Raw genomic sequence first — 12,765 nt, 5'->3', positions numbered from 1 at the left:
TCTCCTTGTTGCTTACAGCGTGAACCAATATGCCACACCGCTGGTTGCCATAGCAGTGAAATCAACACGCAGCCAGAGCTAGCGAGAAGTTGTAGGGCAGGGCCCCGTCCTTTAGGAAGGTCTGCGGACTGACCTTGTGGCCACAATCAGACATAATGGCCCGCGAGGGGAAGGAGCTGATGGGGGAGTGAAGTCCTTTGTGTTTCCAGGAGGTCTGACTGCACCGCTGTCCAAACACAGACTCTAGAGGGCTTTGTGCTATTGTGAGCTTAATCAAGATGTTTGGCTGAAAAATAAAGGAAAAGATGTCTTTCTAAAAAGAAATAATAATTTCCGCGTATAGGATTCTAATGAGGAAAATGACACAAGGAGGAGAAAATGTACAAATGAGACACACAACTGACAATGGATGTTTTTGTGACATAACCTTTTAGATTTTTTTTTTAATGGAAAACAGCGTTGAATACAAAAATAGATCACTGGTTTGTCATGCCTATTTACAGGCCTCCATTGATTTTCCACTAAAAAAGATACAAAGGTTACTATATATAAACAGAACCAGCAGACTAACATTTTTTCTTTTGGATGCAAGCCTTTATGGGGCAGGACTGAGTGCTCCATTCAGCAATCCTTCCTGTTTGGGAGTTTTCATGCAGAGGGCAGGGAGTCACAGCACAGGCCTGGTGTCTCTCCTCCTCTCCACCTGGACGGGAGCTTCTGCTTCCTGCTCCTGTTTGTTCAGCTTTGCTGTCAAAGCCTCCCTTATACAAACTAACACAGCTACCGACTGCAGAAAACAAGTCTCTGGAGAAAGCCTGCTTGAGCTTGTTGTGATGTTTTTGTCCCATGCAGGGTCAAAGAATGTTCCCTGTTGTTAGATCAGCAAGCGACAGGGTTGATGTCTGGCATGCAGGCAGCACAAATACCCACAAGATGTCACTGTTTCAGTGCTCTGCTTTGTTTATTTCAGGTGATATGTTGCATTTATTCATTATATATCAACATTGCTGCATTTTTTAAAACCTTTTTAATTCAATATTTATATTCCATAAACAAAAACTGACATTTTGAGCTACGTAGAATACTCGTACGATTCGCATTTTTGCAGCACAAACTCTACTTTCCAAAGTCATTAGTCAAAGTTACTTAATGTATGCAGTAATGGCCAAACTTCTCCTGAACAAAGAATGTTTTCTGTCCGCGATGTCCTCTACTTCATATCCCCTAAGGGACGGGGCCCAGATTCCATGAATCATGAAAACAGTATGTAGTGTTAGCTTGTGCTGGCTGGAGGGAACACAGGCAGGTGCGAGAAAACAAACGGAGCGGCGCCGATTATTTATTTTACGAATCTTCAGATGTTGGCCGTTTGCAGAAGAAGGAGGCAAGGGAGAGCATGTGTTTGCACACTGATCTAAAAACACATGCGTGCACACACGGACACTGTTTGGTGAGGATCTGTGACAGCTTACAAGCTTTTTTTTATTATTTTTATTTGCTTTTTTTTTTTTTTGTCTTCTTTTTCTTTTTAGTACGAAGATGTTTTGGAGCCTGGCGGAGTCGCACAGTCTTCCCACTAAAATCCGAGACAGATTGACATTTGAATCTGCTGGGTCAAATTTAGTACTTTCTTTATGTGAAAACCTGCTAAAAATATGGTGGAAAAAAACTTTCAGCAATTTCACCTCAAACAAGAGAGCAATAGATAAATTGCTCATTGTTAGACACAGATGTCACCAAAGTTAATTGTGACATCTGGGTGAGTGGAAACTATCAATGATCTAATGTGCAGCTTTTTTCCCCCTCCACATTCTATCTGTGTCAAGGTAATTTATTAGCACGAAACAGTCTGCAGTGCCCTCACCAGACCGGGACAATCTGCTTGCCCTGCAGTACTTCATGTCAGGAGGCTGCACAAGTTTTAGAGTCTAATTTACTTTTTCTTTGTGTCTGGAGCTTGCTGAGCGGAGGCGCAGACATTTTTGCCAAAAAAAATAAATAAATAAAAAACAGGAGAAGAGAGTGCATGACAGAAGGGATTTTCCATTAGTGCAAATGGTGTTTGGAATCCTACATGAAGATGCAATCAGAACACACTGATTGCAAAAGCCCAGGTTATTTTGATCATCTGGTTAAAGGGATATATAAGATGACCTGACCTCTGCACCCGCTGCTCATAGAGGCTTTTAACATTTTTTTACTGTGACGCTTGAGGGAAAATTGTAATCATTGGAGTATGTGACAGAGCTGTTTTTGTTGCAGCCAATATGAAGTTTAATCCAGAAATGAAGTGATAAATTGTCAATTCAATTGATTAATTCTGGGGGGCAGGTGATTAAAACAGTCATCTTTTATCATGCTTCGTCTTGCATTAATTAGTCTTTCTTAAAAAAAAGTAGAACTGTTATTAATCATTCTCACAAAGGAGGTCTTGAGGGTAAAAAGTAAAAAAAAAGTAATAATAAAATGTAAACTTTTTGTCACTTCTTGTTGTCTTCAACTTAGAAAAAAGACATTGCTGGAACTCATTGTATTTAATAGTTTCCTTCACCCAGATAACTGAAAATCCATAAAAATGTTTTTAACTTGCAAAGAGATTTAATTTCTGATCATTTCTTTTAATAAAGGCAGTGTCACACAGCCACTATGCACATTTTGTGCATACTGCATGAATGATAAATTGGTCATATGGGAATATACGTGGAATACTCAGAAAGTTGTGGTCTTCGCGTGAAATTTTCACTTATGCATCAAGAATGCCTTATATGTGATGTAAAAGTTATACATTGGTGGTACGTGCATGAAAAGTCCGTGACATACGTGGGCATACATGGAACGGTCATGGAAAGCCACAAATTTGCATATGCATCTTGTAAAAGTCATGCACAATTGTGTAAGATTTACGTAATAATTGTGTATAAGCTACGTAAAAAACGCGTAAACTGCGTAATTCTCAATCGATCAAAAATTGTGAACAAACTCAATTCAAGTGAAGACCCATCGGCTGAAACCCTGGAGGGACATCTTTGCACATTGACGAATGACACTTCTGAATTATGTATATCACGCATGTATCACAAAAGAGCAACATTTCTGGCATGGAGAATGCTCAGAATGTGGCCGAGTCACACGGCTTTAAAGAGACTAGTATTTGCAGGAGCAGACTTTCTTCTAGAGCCATTGCTAATATAAGAAATCATAAAAAACGGAAAGTTCTGGTCAGCTTTGTCTTGTGCTCACTGCTGTTTAAATTAAGCTTGTATACATTATTCTTTGGTGTTCTTGTTTCAGCCCAACCATGCATTGACTTTGGCTTATCTGGTGTTCTTGGCATTGCTTTTGGAGGGTTCCTAATTGGAGTATTACTTATCGGAGCTCTGTGGATTATCAAAATTAAAACAGGTAAGTGTTTTCATAAAGTTTTACTAGGACATCAAAGTGGAAATGTTATTGTATGGATTAAAGACCGTCTTATTGTGCTCAACCCAAGGGTATCCAACTGGACTGGACTCCACTGCAGCCAGCATTCCTGGTGAGAAAGTTGTGCTCCGTTCCTTGTTGACATTGTTCTCTTCAGGTTCTCATTGGCTTGTGTTGTTGGTATTTTTTTTTCTTCAGTATGCCCCTGCTCAAGAGTAAAGCGGCAGCCTGTATCCACCAACCCATGCCCCTCTGAAAACAGCAGTGCCAATGCAAGCATTGGAAGCACCAAAAGCACACCGACCAGTAGCATGGCATAAGTATGTTCCACCATCAAAGACATTTAATTGGTTTAACCTTCTTTTTTTTTAACATTTCCAAATTTCTGCCACATTATAATCTCATTAAAAAAATGTGTTGGAAAAAATGGGTGCTACCTAGAAGTTTAGTAGTTGTGGGAATTGAAAGGTGGATTACAAACCAAAGATCTAATGTCCTGTGGATTACATTTGGAGTCTCTCTGTGAGGCAAAACTTCTAGACGGGAAGTTAGAAGGGCCAAGAAAGGAAAAACAAAAAAGAAAAGAAATAATCTGGCTCTGAGCAACAGGAAAAACAAACCATATCCCCCAAGAGCTAACAGGAAATTCAGCGCATTCCTTTCAATGAATTGTGGTTGCGTGATGGCAGCACAATAATAGCACAACAGGAGACAAACTGGTCAAAAGACAGACAAAGATGAAGTGCTGTAGCCATGTCGGTCCCCCCCCCCCCCCCCCCAAAAAAAAAAACAAAAAAAAAAAACAAAACAAAAGGATTCGTCCAAAAAACGCACAGACACTTAAAGATTTACATGTTTGGATGTCAAAAACAAAATGCTCACTTCCAGGAATATTTTTTAAAATTGGATTTTAAGGGAACATGTTTCACAGCTACCTCTTATTTTATAAAAGTAAAAAAAAAACTTATGAAAAGATTTATCTGTTGAATTTATTATATTTTTTGCCTTTTTATTAATTTTGCAAATTTGTATGTTAAAAGTTAACCCTCAAATGACCCTGTGGGTCATTCACAAACTTTCCATGCTTTCCAGTGGGTGTATCAATGCTGACTAGCACTTCCTTTGTTTTATGTGTTTATTTGAAGTTACAGACTGGTCTAGCCTATTTATTTATATAAATATATATTAAAAACACTGTAAAAAAGTATTTTTTGAAAGTAATTGAACAACATTTCCCAGTTAAAATGTTGTTTCTTCACAAAAAATACATATATACTGTTTATCTATTTGTTTTTTTTTCTTGTGTGCACTACTTTTTTGTGCCTGGAAGGATTCTAATATCAAACTGAACACACTACTTTTGTTCTTTATAAAAGCAAAGAAGCACCATTGATACAAAGAGGTCAACTGAGTGGAAATTCCCCCCAATATAGGCGTTTTGATAACATTTCTCTCACCAGAAATGATAGGGAGTCCATTACAATCATCACTCCTAAATTTAGCATAACTGATAAAGACAATAATTTGAACATTTTAATTACTTTTATCATTACCCTTTAAACCTGCAGTCATGCTTTTATGTTCAGGACATGGACATAGACTGTAATCTATTATGCTTTATGATATTTGGTGTCCTATTATCCATAGTGTGTTAAGACCCGGGTGCTGCAGTCTATTTTGTAATTAGAGATGAGTGGAAGGAAGAATGACTTTATCCATAGTCAGAGCATTAGCACTACATGAAGTGAACTAAAGAAATCCCTCTTGGCTCTTGTCTGAGTATACAATAGGGTGAAGGATTACAAACTCAATCTGAGTAAAAGATCCACAGAATATGACAAATATTAACTAAATTTAAAGAATCTTCATCAAAAACTTTACGGTTAGAAGTCAGTTAAACTCTGCTTTGTTTTTTGGTGTTTTAACATGTACTTGTGGCATTTTTCTAATTATGGAGGATATATTTTAAGAAAATGAAGTTCAAATTTGCATTTCTAAGTAAGCGCTCTGCAGAAACTATTTCAGAGGAAATGACTTAAAAAACGGCATTATCATAATTAAAAGACCACTGGGAACACTTTAACATAGATCAAAAGATTTGAGAGTTTAAAGCTTATATTTGATTTATAATGACTCTGGTAACAGCCTTTATTCACTCCGTCTTATAGAATTGTCTATATTCTACTGAAATAAAAAAAAACTGTTCTCCAGACTCCTGCACTATGTCTGTAGCTCACGTCCAAGATGAAATTCCTTAGTGTTCACACAAGTAATCATCATATTTTTCTATTCAAATTTCTTTCTAACTTTATCTGTTTGAGTCAGCTTTGCATACATCTTAACTGGACACAAATGGAAATCTGTGATAATGGTCAAATATCCAATATAACATGAATTGCTTCAAAGCACAGTTCAAAAACCTTTTTTCATAACTGTTCAAATTGGATTACTATTTAGAACGTATGTTTAAATATCATCTTGATTTTTTTAAATGTTAGGTTAGTAACACATGTAACCTTTGTATAGTTGTTTGATAGTTTCATAGCTGCTTGATAGGAAATATGAGGAAGGCTTTAGCTGAAGAATGACGGTTGATCCGTGAAACTGTTTATGTTAGTGTACAAATGTTGTTGTTTTTTTCTTTTATTTTGAAATTCATACAACTATTTCATAAAATATAATTGTCCATACAGAAGAGGTTTAGGGAAAATCACAATAAAGAATTATCAGGAATAAAAGTTTTCTCACAGTGTGACAGACTGGCAGCCTGTCCAGGGTGTACCCTGCCTTCACCCAACTGTAGCTGGGATAGGCTCCAGCAACACCCTGACCCTGAAAGACGTAGAGCAGATTTGGAAAATAGATGGAGGGACGGATAGAAAAATATTCTGTTTTTGTCAAAATGTATTACTCAAGTAAAAAAAAAAAAATGTACACCTGGTTATATAATTTAGAATTGTCTAGGTAAAAGCCAGACATGATGCATGCTGCGTTCAATTTGTGAAGGATATTTGATTTTTTTATATTAAAATAAAAAAGCTAAAATATTAATTTTATCTTTTTAATATAAATCATAAGGTTTTGACTCAATAATCAGGACTTTTTTTTCCTGAGAATTTTTTCAAAGAGACAATTATGTACATTGAAGAATTCTGAAAAAGAGAACTGTTGTTTTTAAACAATTCTGATTTTCTTCCTAACCTTAACTTTACAGCTGCAGCTTTTTTCCTCCACCAGAACTCCAATTTTAATGTCTAAACTTTGAAATTTTGATACAATTTTGAAATAGCCCACATTTGTATTTATTTCCTTTTAACCCACTTCTGTATGTCACCTACTTTGAAAAATTTGACATAAAAAAATCTGTAAATCTGATGCCAAATACATGTGCATCATTCTTCTAATACATAGTTTTTGATTTTTTTTTCAAAGGACTAATTTATTTTGCATACTATACAATTTGATGCATTTTTCAATAAACTCAAAACGTTTTTTTTTTTCCCCCCAGTAATCTCAGAAAAAAAAGAGGGCCAGTACAAATTGTCACTTGAGTAATTGTGCAATATGATGATATTAACATGTATGTAATGTTGATATGTCCTTTCTACCATGTACCGTTGTTTGTTTGCCCTTGTAAGTTTTGTATATCATTATCTTAAAGCATAATCCGGTATGGTCTCTGTTGTATTTTTAAAAACTGGGACAATTTTTAATCAAAGCACAAGATTTGTGTTGTAGCTTATCTTTTGTTTTTTGGGTCGTATGTATGTATTCTTAGAGCAAAGATCCACTGTCATCACAGACTTAAAAAAAAAAAAATCATTATCTGTCTTTTGGCTGTTTGACTGTGCTGCAGTCAAAAATGAAGCATATGTTTGCAGCCGCACATCCTGACATTGTGTGGAGCTCATCTTCAGTGGATGTGATGGGGAATTCCATTTGTGATGTTGATGATTCCAGGATGTCTCACCCTGAACTCGCAACCCCAGACTTTTTATCAACAGACACCCAACTTTAAAATTCTGATAAACCGCAGTGATAACTTATTTCTTTGTCCTCAAATACAAACACATTTTTATAGTAGGCGGACGTTGGGTGTTAAATCTTTCTGAAACCATGCAGGCTGTCAGTTTTTTTCACTGCTTAACCTTACAGGTTTGAGTGCAGTTATTTTTTTTTCGCTATAGTGAGCGACTCTTACCCATTTAAAATAAGATTCATTTGTCAAGACAGAACTCAAGTGATGCTTTGTTTTTCTTTTTTTTTTTAAATCCTTAAGTCTTTTTAATAAAGTAAATTTGACAGACATTATTCCTGTTTTCCGGTGTATTTCCTTTGCCCTGATGGCATTTTAGAGGCTGCACTTTGCTCCAAAATGCACTGAGTGGCCAATAGCCAACTGTTTTGCATATTTTCCACTGAATCTTTGGAGACAGACAGACGCAGGCAGACAGAGTTTGAGATATCTTTACAGCTTTATTCAGAATAAAGGAAAAGTGGTGGAAAAGGAGTATCAAGGCGTTATTTTTTTTTTCCAGGTCTACACGGATCAGTGAAAAAGACAAAGTTACTTCACTCCAAATGTTTGGAATAACAGGGAAATTCTCAACTCATACTTTCAATTGGATCCTTACTTTACATAAACTCTAGCCTTTGCTGCACATCCACAATCAAACAGATGGATAGTCTTTATATTGCAAAGAAAACCACACACAAGGCCAGATATGGGCATGGGTAAGGGGGGGGTTACCCACTTGATTGCAATATCTGCCCCTCTAAATGTGATGGCCTGCAAAAATTCACAGTTAACTAAAGAAATAGAAAACAAAAAAAAAATAAAGTAAGAGACAAAAAAGCATAAGGATGGACAGACAAATAAGACAAAAAAAATAGATAAAAAAGGTTATTATTGTCCCAAACCCGGTAAATGTGGGGAATAATGTCGGGAAAAGCATTGAATATACAACTTACAAGACAATTAGATCTAAGGAGTGTGTGTATATATATATATATATATATATATATATACATGGATAGATGAACTGATATGTTAATAGCATAGTTTTCCATGCATTTTCGGGACTTGGAGGGGTATGATACCCCCAAAGTCTCAGCATATCCAGACTTGCCCCTCTGATATTCTATCTGCACCTCATACTGGAGCTGGCTAAATCCAGGCCTGACCAGTCAGCAAAAAAATAAAAAATAAAAAAAGTAATGGCTTGTTTGACTAAACCCCATGGAAAAGTGAAGCATGGCTAGAATGAACTACAGGGAGCACAAGAGCCAGTCAATCATACTTGAGTATCTTGGAATAATTGAAGCATTTGAGTCATGACTGTCAAGGTTTTTCCCCTTTTAAAGATGGGTGATGGCAAAATATTGTTCCGTTTGTAGATTTTCATACATAAACTGTAACAGAGATTCAGAGTGAAAGAGCATTTTGCCTTTATTTTCTGTAATCTAAACTAAATAGATCCAGGTTTATTATCAAAGTGAGTTAGAAGCAAAGCTTGGCTCGTGACTTTTAGCTCTATCTTGTTGTTCCCCTTTCTGCATATCCTTTCAGGGGTCGCCACTGATTTTCCACAGGTAGTTTGGCAGAGATTTTCACGCGGGATCCCCTTCTTGACAAAACACTGTATTTTTAAAATTTGTAAATTCATTTTCAAAAAAGTGTAACTTGGCCTGAAACAATTCTCCAATCAGAACATTTTTTATTGGTCTTCTTTCCTGAAAATGTCAAGTCATTTTTCCTGCAAATTCACTTGCGTCTAACATAACTTGGGCCAGGACACCAAATGCCAGCAGACAGCTCCCATTTTTTAGACGTTCGGTAGAATAGATGCTTTCTACAGAACATATTGAGAGTATTGTGTTTTCATGATTCTGTATCCATTCTTGTGTGCAAAACTATACCTTGTGAAAGGTGTTTGCTGGGTTTGTAGTGTAAACCAGACCTGGAAAAGCCAGTTGTCACAACTCTTTTTGCCAAAGTGTGTGTTGGAGTTCTACCTGGTGGCATTAGGATGTCTTTGTGATTATCTGTTAAAAAATATGCATGTTCAAAGGCTGTAAATTTTGTAGGTAGAGCCTGAAAATAGTCTTAAAAACCTGCTTAGCGATGCGTAATGTGAGAGTTTTGACTAAAGAAGCCCGAAATGCTCACAAACGCACAAATTATGGGTAAGTCATGTGTTATTCATTAATTAATTTATTTTTAAAACAAAATGTATGAAAAACACAGCCGTGTCTGATAATAGAAGAAAAAATGTCAAAAATGTACACATTTTCTTAGGAGCCAAATCCAAACTCATACTAAATTTATGCTATGGCTTTTTTTGTAAATTTTTAAAACATTTTTAATAAAGAGAAAAACTTAAAAAAAAGTTTTGAATGCAAAATAATAATTTATATTAAAAAAAACAAACCCTGGTGCAACAAGCTAAAATTAAAGGTGCAGTTTTCGGGATAGTGACATCTAGAGGTTAAATAGTAAATTACAGTCAAGTACTTTTAGTTGTGCTATTGACAAAAGATTTAAATAATTCTGATTTGACTCATGCAGTAAAAAGGTTATTGTCACAAGTAGGTCTTTGTTTTACTGCTTGACATTTTAGCTTTGCTTTTAATTGCTTTTTCCTAATGGATTTCCAATGGCCACTAGATGGTGCAACATTTGAACTGAGTTTGAATTGCTTATGAAATAGGAATATAAGAAGAGAACTTTGCTTGCAAAACTCAAAGCAAGTAAAAGCAATATAAGTAGTGAAAGCCGCGAATGCCAAATGTTGATCTTGATCCAGTGTAAATGTTTACATTTCACATTATTGCGTACCTGTGTTTTCTGTTCTTTTAATCGGGTTAACAAATCCATGACTCACACTGACATGAAGCCGATAAAGCCTTGAGGGCATGTTGAATTCAGGAAGCTTCATCTGAGCAGAACAGAGGTTACTCGGCGAAAGCAGTCTCTCCCTCAGACTTTCACACCCCGAGGTGCTGCTGTGCAGCACACAAGGTTGTTTACACTTTTCCAAGGCTGTGCTGCTCAGGCTCTGCTTCTGTCTTCTCCCCCTCTCCCCCCCACTCAGACATTCACTTTCCCGCGAGCATCCACACACACACATGCCCACACCTCCCTGACTATCCACAGTCTGGTCATGGGTAATCCTCTAACTTACACGCAGTGAAGTGTGCCCGAAGCAAATCCCATTCCTTCCAAACCCAGACACGAATGTTTGTTTAAAACTCCGCAGAGACAACACACCACAGCAGTTTTTTCTCTTTAACTTGTAAGTGTTTTTTTTTTTTTTTTGCCTTACACGCCCTTTCACATGCAAATAACAGAAACCATGAAATGTCACTCGAGTCATAGCGGTTTCAGTTGGAAACAGGATCAGCTCTTAATGTTTCATTACAAATCATTGTATTTCCATAGTTTGAACTACAAACGCAAATATAGACATATTTTGCCCTCATATCAAGCAAATCAAAATCTGCAAAAATATGTAAATAATTTGGTTATTTTTTTAAATTCTAGTTTGTAGGACTGTCAAATGCATAATTAAACCTTGGAAGACGAGCTGACAGCAAGTCTGGAATAATTAGTCAGATAAAAGCTTATTGCAATTTAATTAAACACAAGCACTATGTATTTTGAAAATAGAAAGTAAAAGTCTTTCCACTGATAAGGAGCTATGACAAAATAAATGGATTGGGACTAAAATGCTGTGCGGCGTTCAGAAAATATACCCTTTGGAGTGACTGACAGCAAAAAAAGGCTTTGGTTTGAAAGAGATAGAATGAAAAGAACAGGCTTGTCTAATTCAGATTTCACCTGTTCCAGAGTGAAATAAGGTTACAAAAGAGCTCTATATGGAGTAATTGGAGACTATGCAAGCGTAAAACCAAAGATTTGGTATAGAATTGCTTATTTGTCTAAAACTGCAAACTATCACTGCAAAAATTGAATTTTAAGAAAGTACAAATAGTCTTGTTTCAAGAAAAAAATCTTATTTTCTTTTTCGCAAGAAAAAAAATCTTATCAAGTTTTTCAATGGCAAAATAATCTTAGTGACTGGAATTTTGTTCTTAAAATAATAAGACCATTATTCTTACCCCACCGACATTGATTTTTTGGCTTGTTTAAAGAAAATTGCCAATGGGGTAAGAATTTTTCACTCATTTCTAAAGAGCCACTTTTTTGCAGTGAAAAACCCTTATCAATGTTATAATTGATCCAAATGTACCACTATCATTGAACAATGTTGGCAAAATAAAAGCACATTTTTCCATAAAAAACATTTTGATTTTGTTAAGTATAATGAAAATGCTTTTTTTTAAGCTAAATGTGTACAGCACATTTTTCTTTCATTTTAAAATATTAATAATGTTTTTTCCTATTTTTATTTATTAAAGTTCTCTATCCCTGCACATTGCTTTACAACAGGAATAGTTGCATATGGAGCAAAAAATAGGAAGGTTGTCAGGGATGTGCCAACTCAATACTTCTTCAAATGAGATCCCTAGAGTTAATGCCTAGAGCAACGTACTGTCAAACTGCTGTGAAGGTGGGTTTGACAGAAATCCTCATGTGACAGTGCACAGATCTGCCTTTCATTAATGTGTGAAGATTTGGTGTTTGTTTTGTGTTTTTGCACCAATGCATGTACATATCAACGTCACTGTCACTTTCTGTTGTTTGGATGCACTTGATTGTGGCATCGGTAGGAAAGTGCAGTGTAAATAAAGTTGAAGTTGAAAATTGAGCTTAAGTGTATCGATTGGTTCAATATAGTGGCTTGACTTGAAATCGTTCAGCCACCTGCAACTTGCTGACACATTTCCCCAACGGTTTGTAAGGAGATGCCATTATCATTCAAATGAAGTTACATCTAACCTGCTCTGCTTTTATTTAGTTTTACAGCAAACTTGAAGACTTTTCTTTCTGCTTTCTTAAACCAAAAGCATGGTGAGCCTGCTCACTTGCCCCTAGACATTTGCTGAAAATACACTTTACACCTTTTTAACCATTTATTTCATATTTGATATGCATTTCTGAGACCCCTTATGTCATTAATATGATCTAAACTAAACCAATTTATATTACTTGGACCATGTTTTCGACCCTGTAGTTCGTCATCATTCCACTAGGGGCAGTAGAAGAACTTTTCCTGCTCGTTTAGAAATGTCTGCTTCTATGAAATCTCAGTAAGACTTTTGCCAAGAAAGTTTTGCTAATTTTCCAAACTTCATGGTGAGAATAACTCATTTGTTTTTACTGTTGACTTGAAAGGACTACTTGCTGTATTAAAACGATGCAAAATGTATTAATACTTTAAA

General features: G+C 36.0%; 1 protein-coding gene across 2 annotated transcripts in view; it reads left to right on the top strand.

The window, feature by feature from the left end:
* eng (endoglin) overlaps positions 1–7,731 on the top strand; it is a 52,682-nt gene extending 44,951 nt beyond the window's left edge. Inside the window, exons 12-14 of one of the 2 annotated variants that reach the window (XM_023961175.2) lie at positions 3,292–3,402; positions 3,491–3,532; positions 3,619–7,731. In XM_023961175.2, the coding sequence (XP_023816943.1) occupies positions 3,292–3,402; positions 3,491–3,532; positions 3,619–3,740 (275 nt within the window). In that variant the 3' untranslated portion in view covers positions 3,741–7,731. Of the gene's footprint in view, positions 1–18; positions 105–3,291; positions 3,403–3,490; positions 3,533–3,618 lie in introns of those variants that run through there. The other variant, XM_078956327.1, reaches the window with a different exon arrangement.
* The last annotated feature ends 5,034 nt before the right edge of the window (positions 7,732–12,765 follow it).

The sequence above is a fragment of the Oryzias latipes genome, chromosome 12, assembly GCF_053564925.1.
Source record: "Oryzias latipes strain Hd-rR chromosome 12, Olatipes_Hd-rR_3.1".
NCBI classification, from domain to species: domain Eukaryota; kingdom Metazoa; phylum Chordata; class Actinopteri; order Beloniformes; family Adrianichthyidae; genus Oryzias; species Oryzias latipes.
This window is presented reverse-complemented; position numbering and strand designations above follow the sequence as displayed.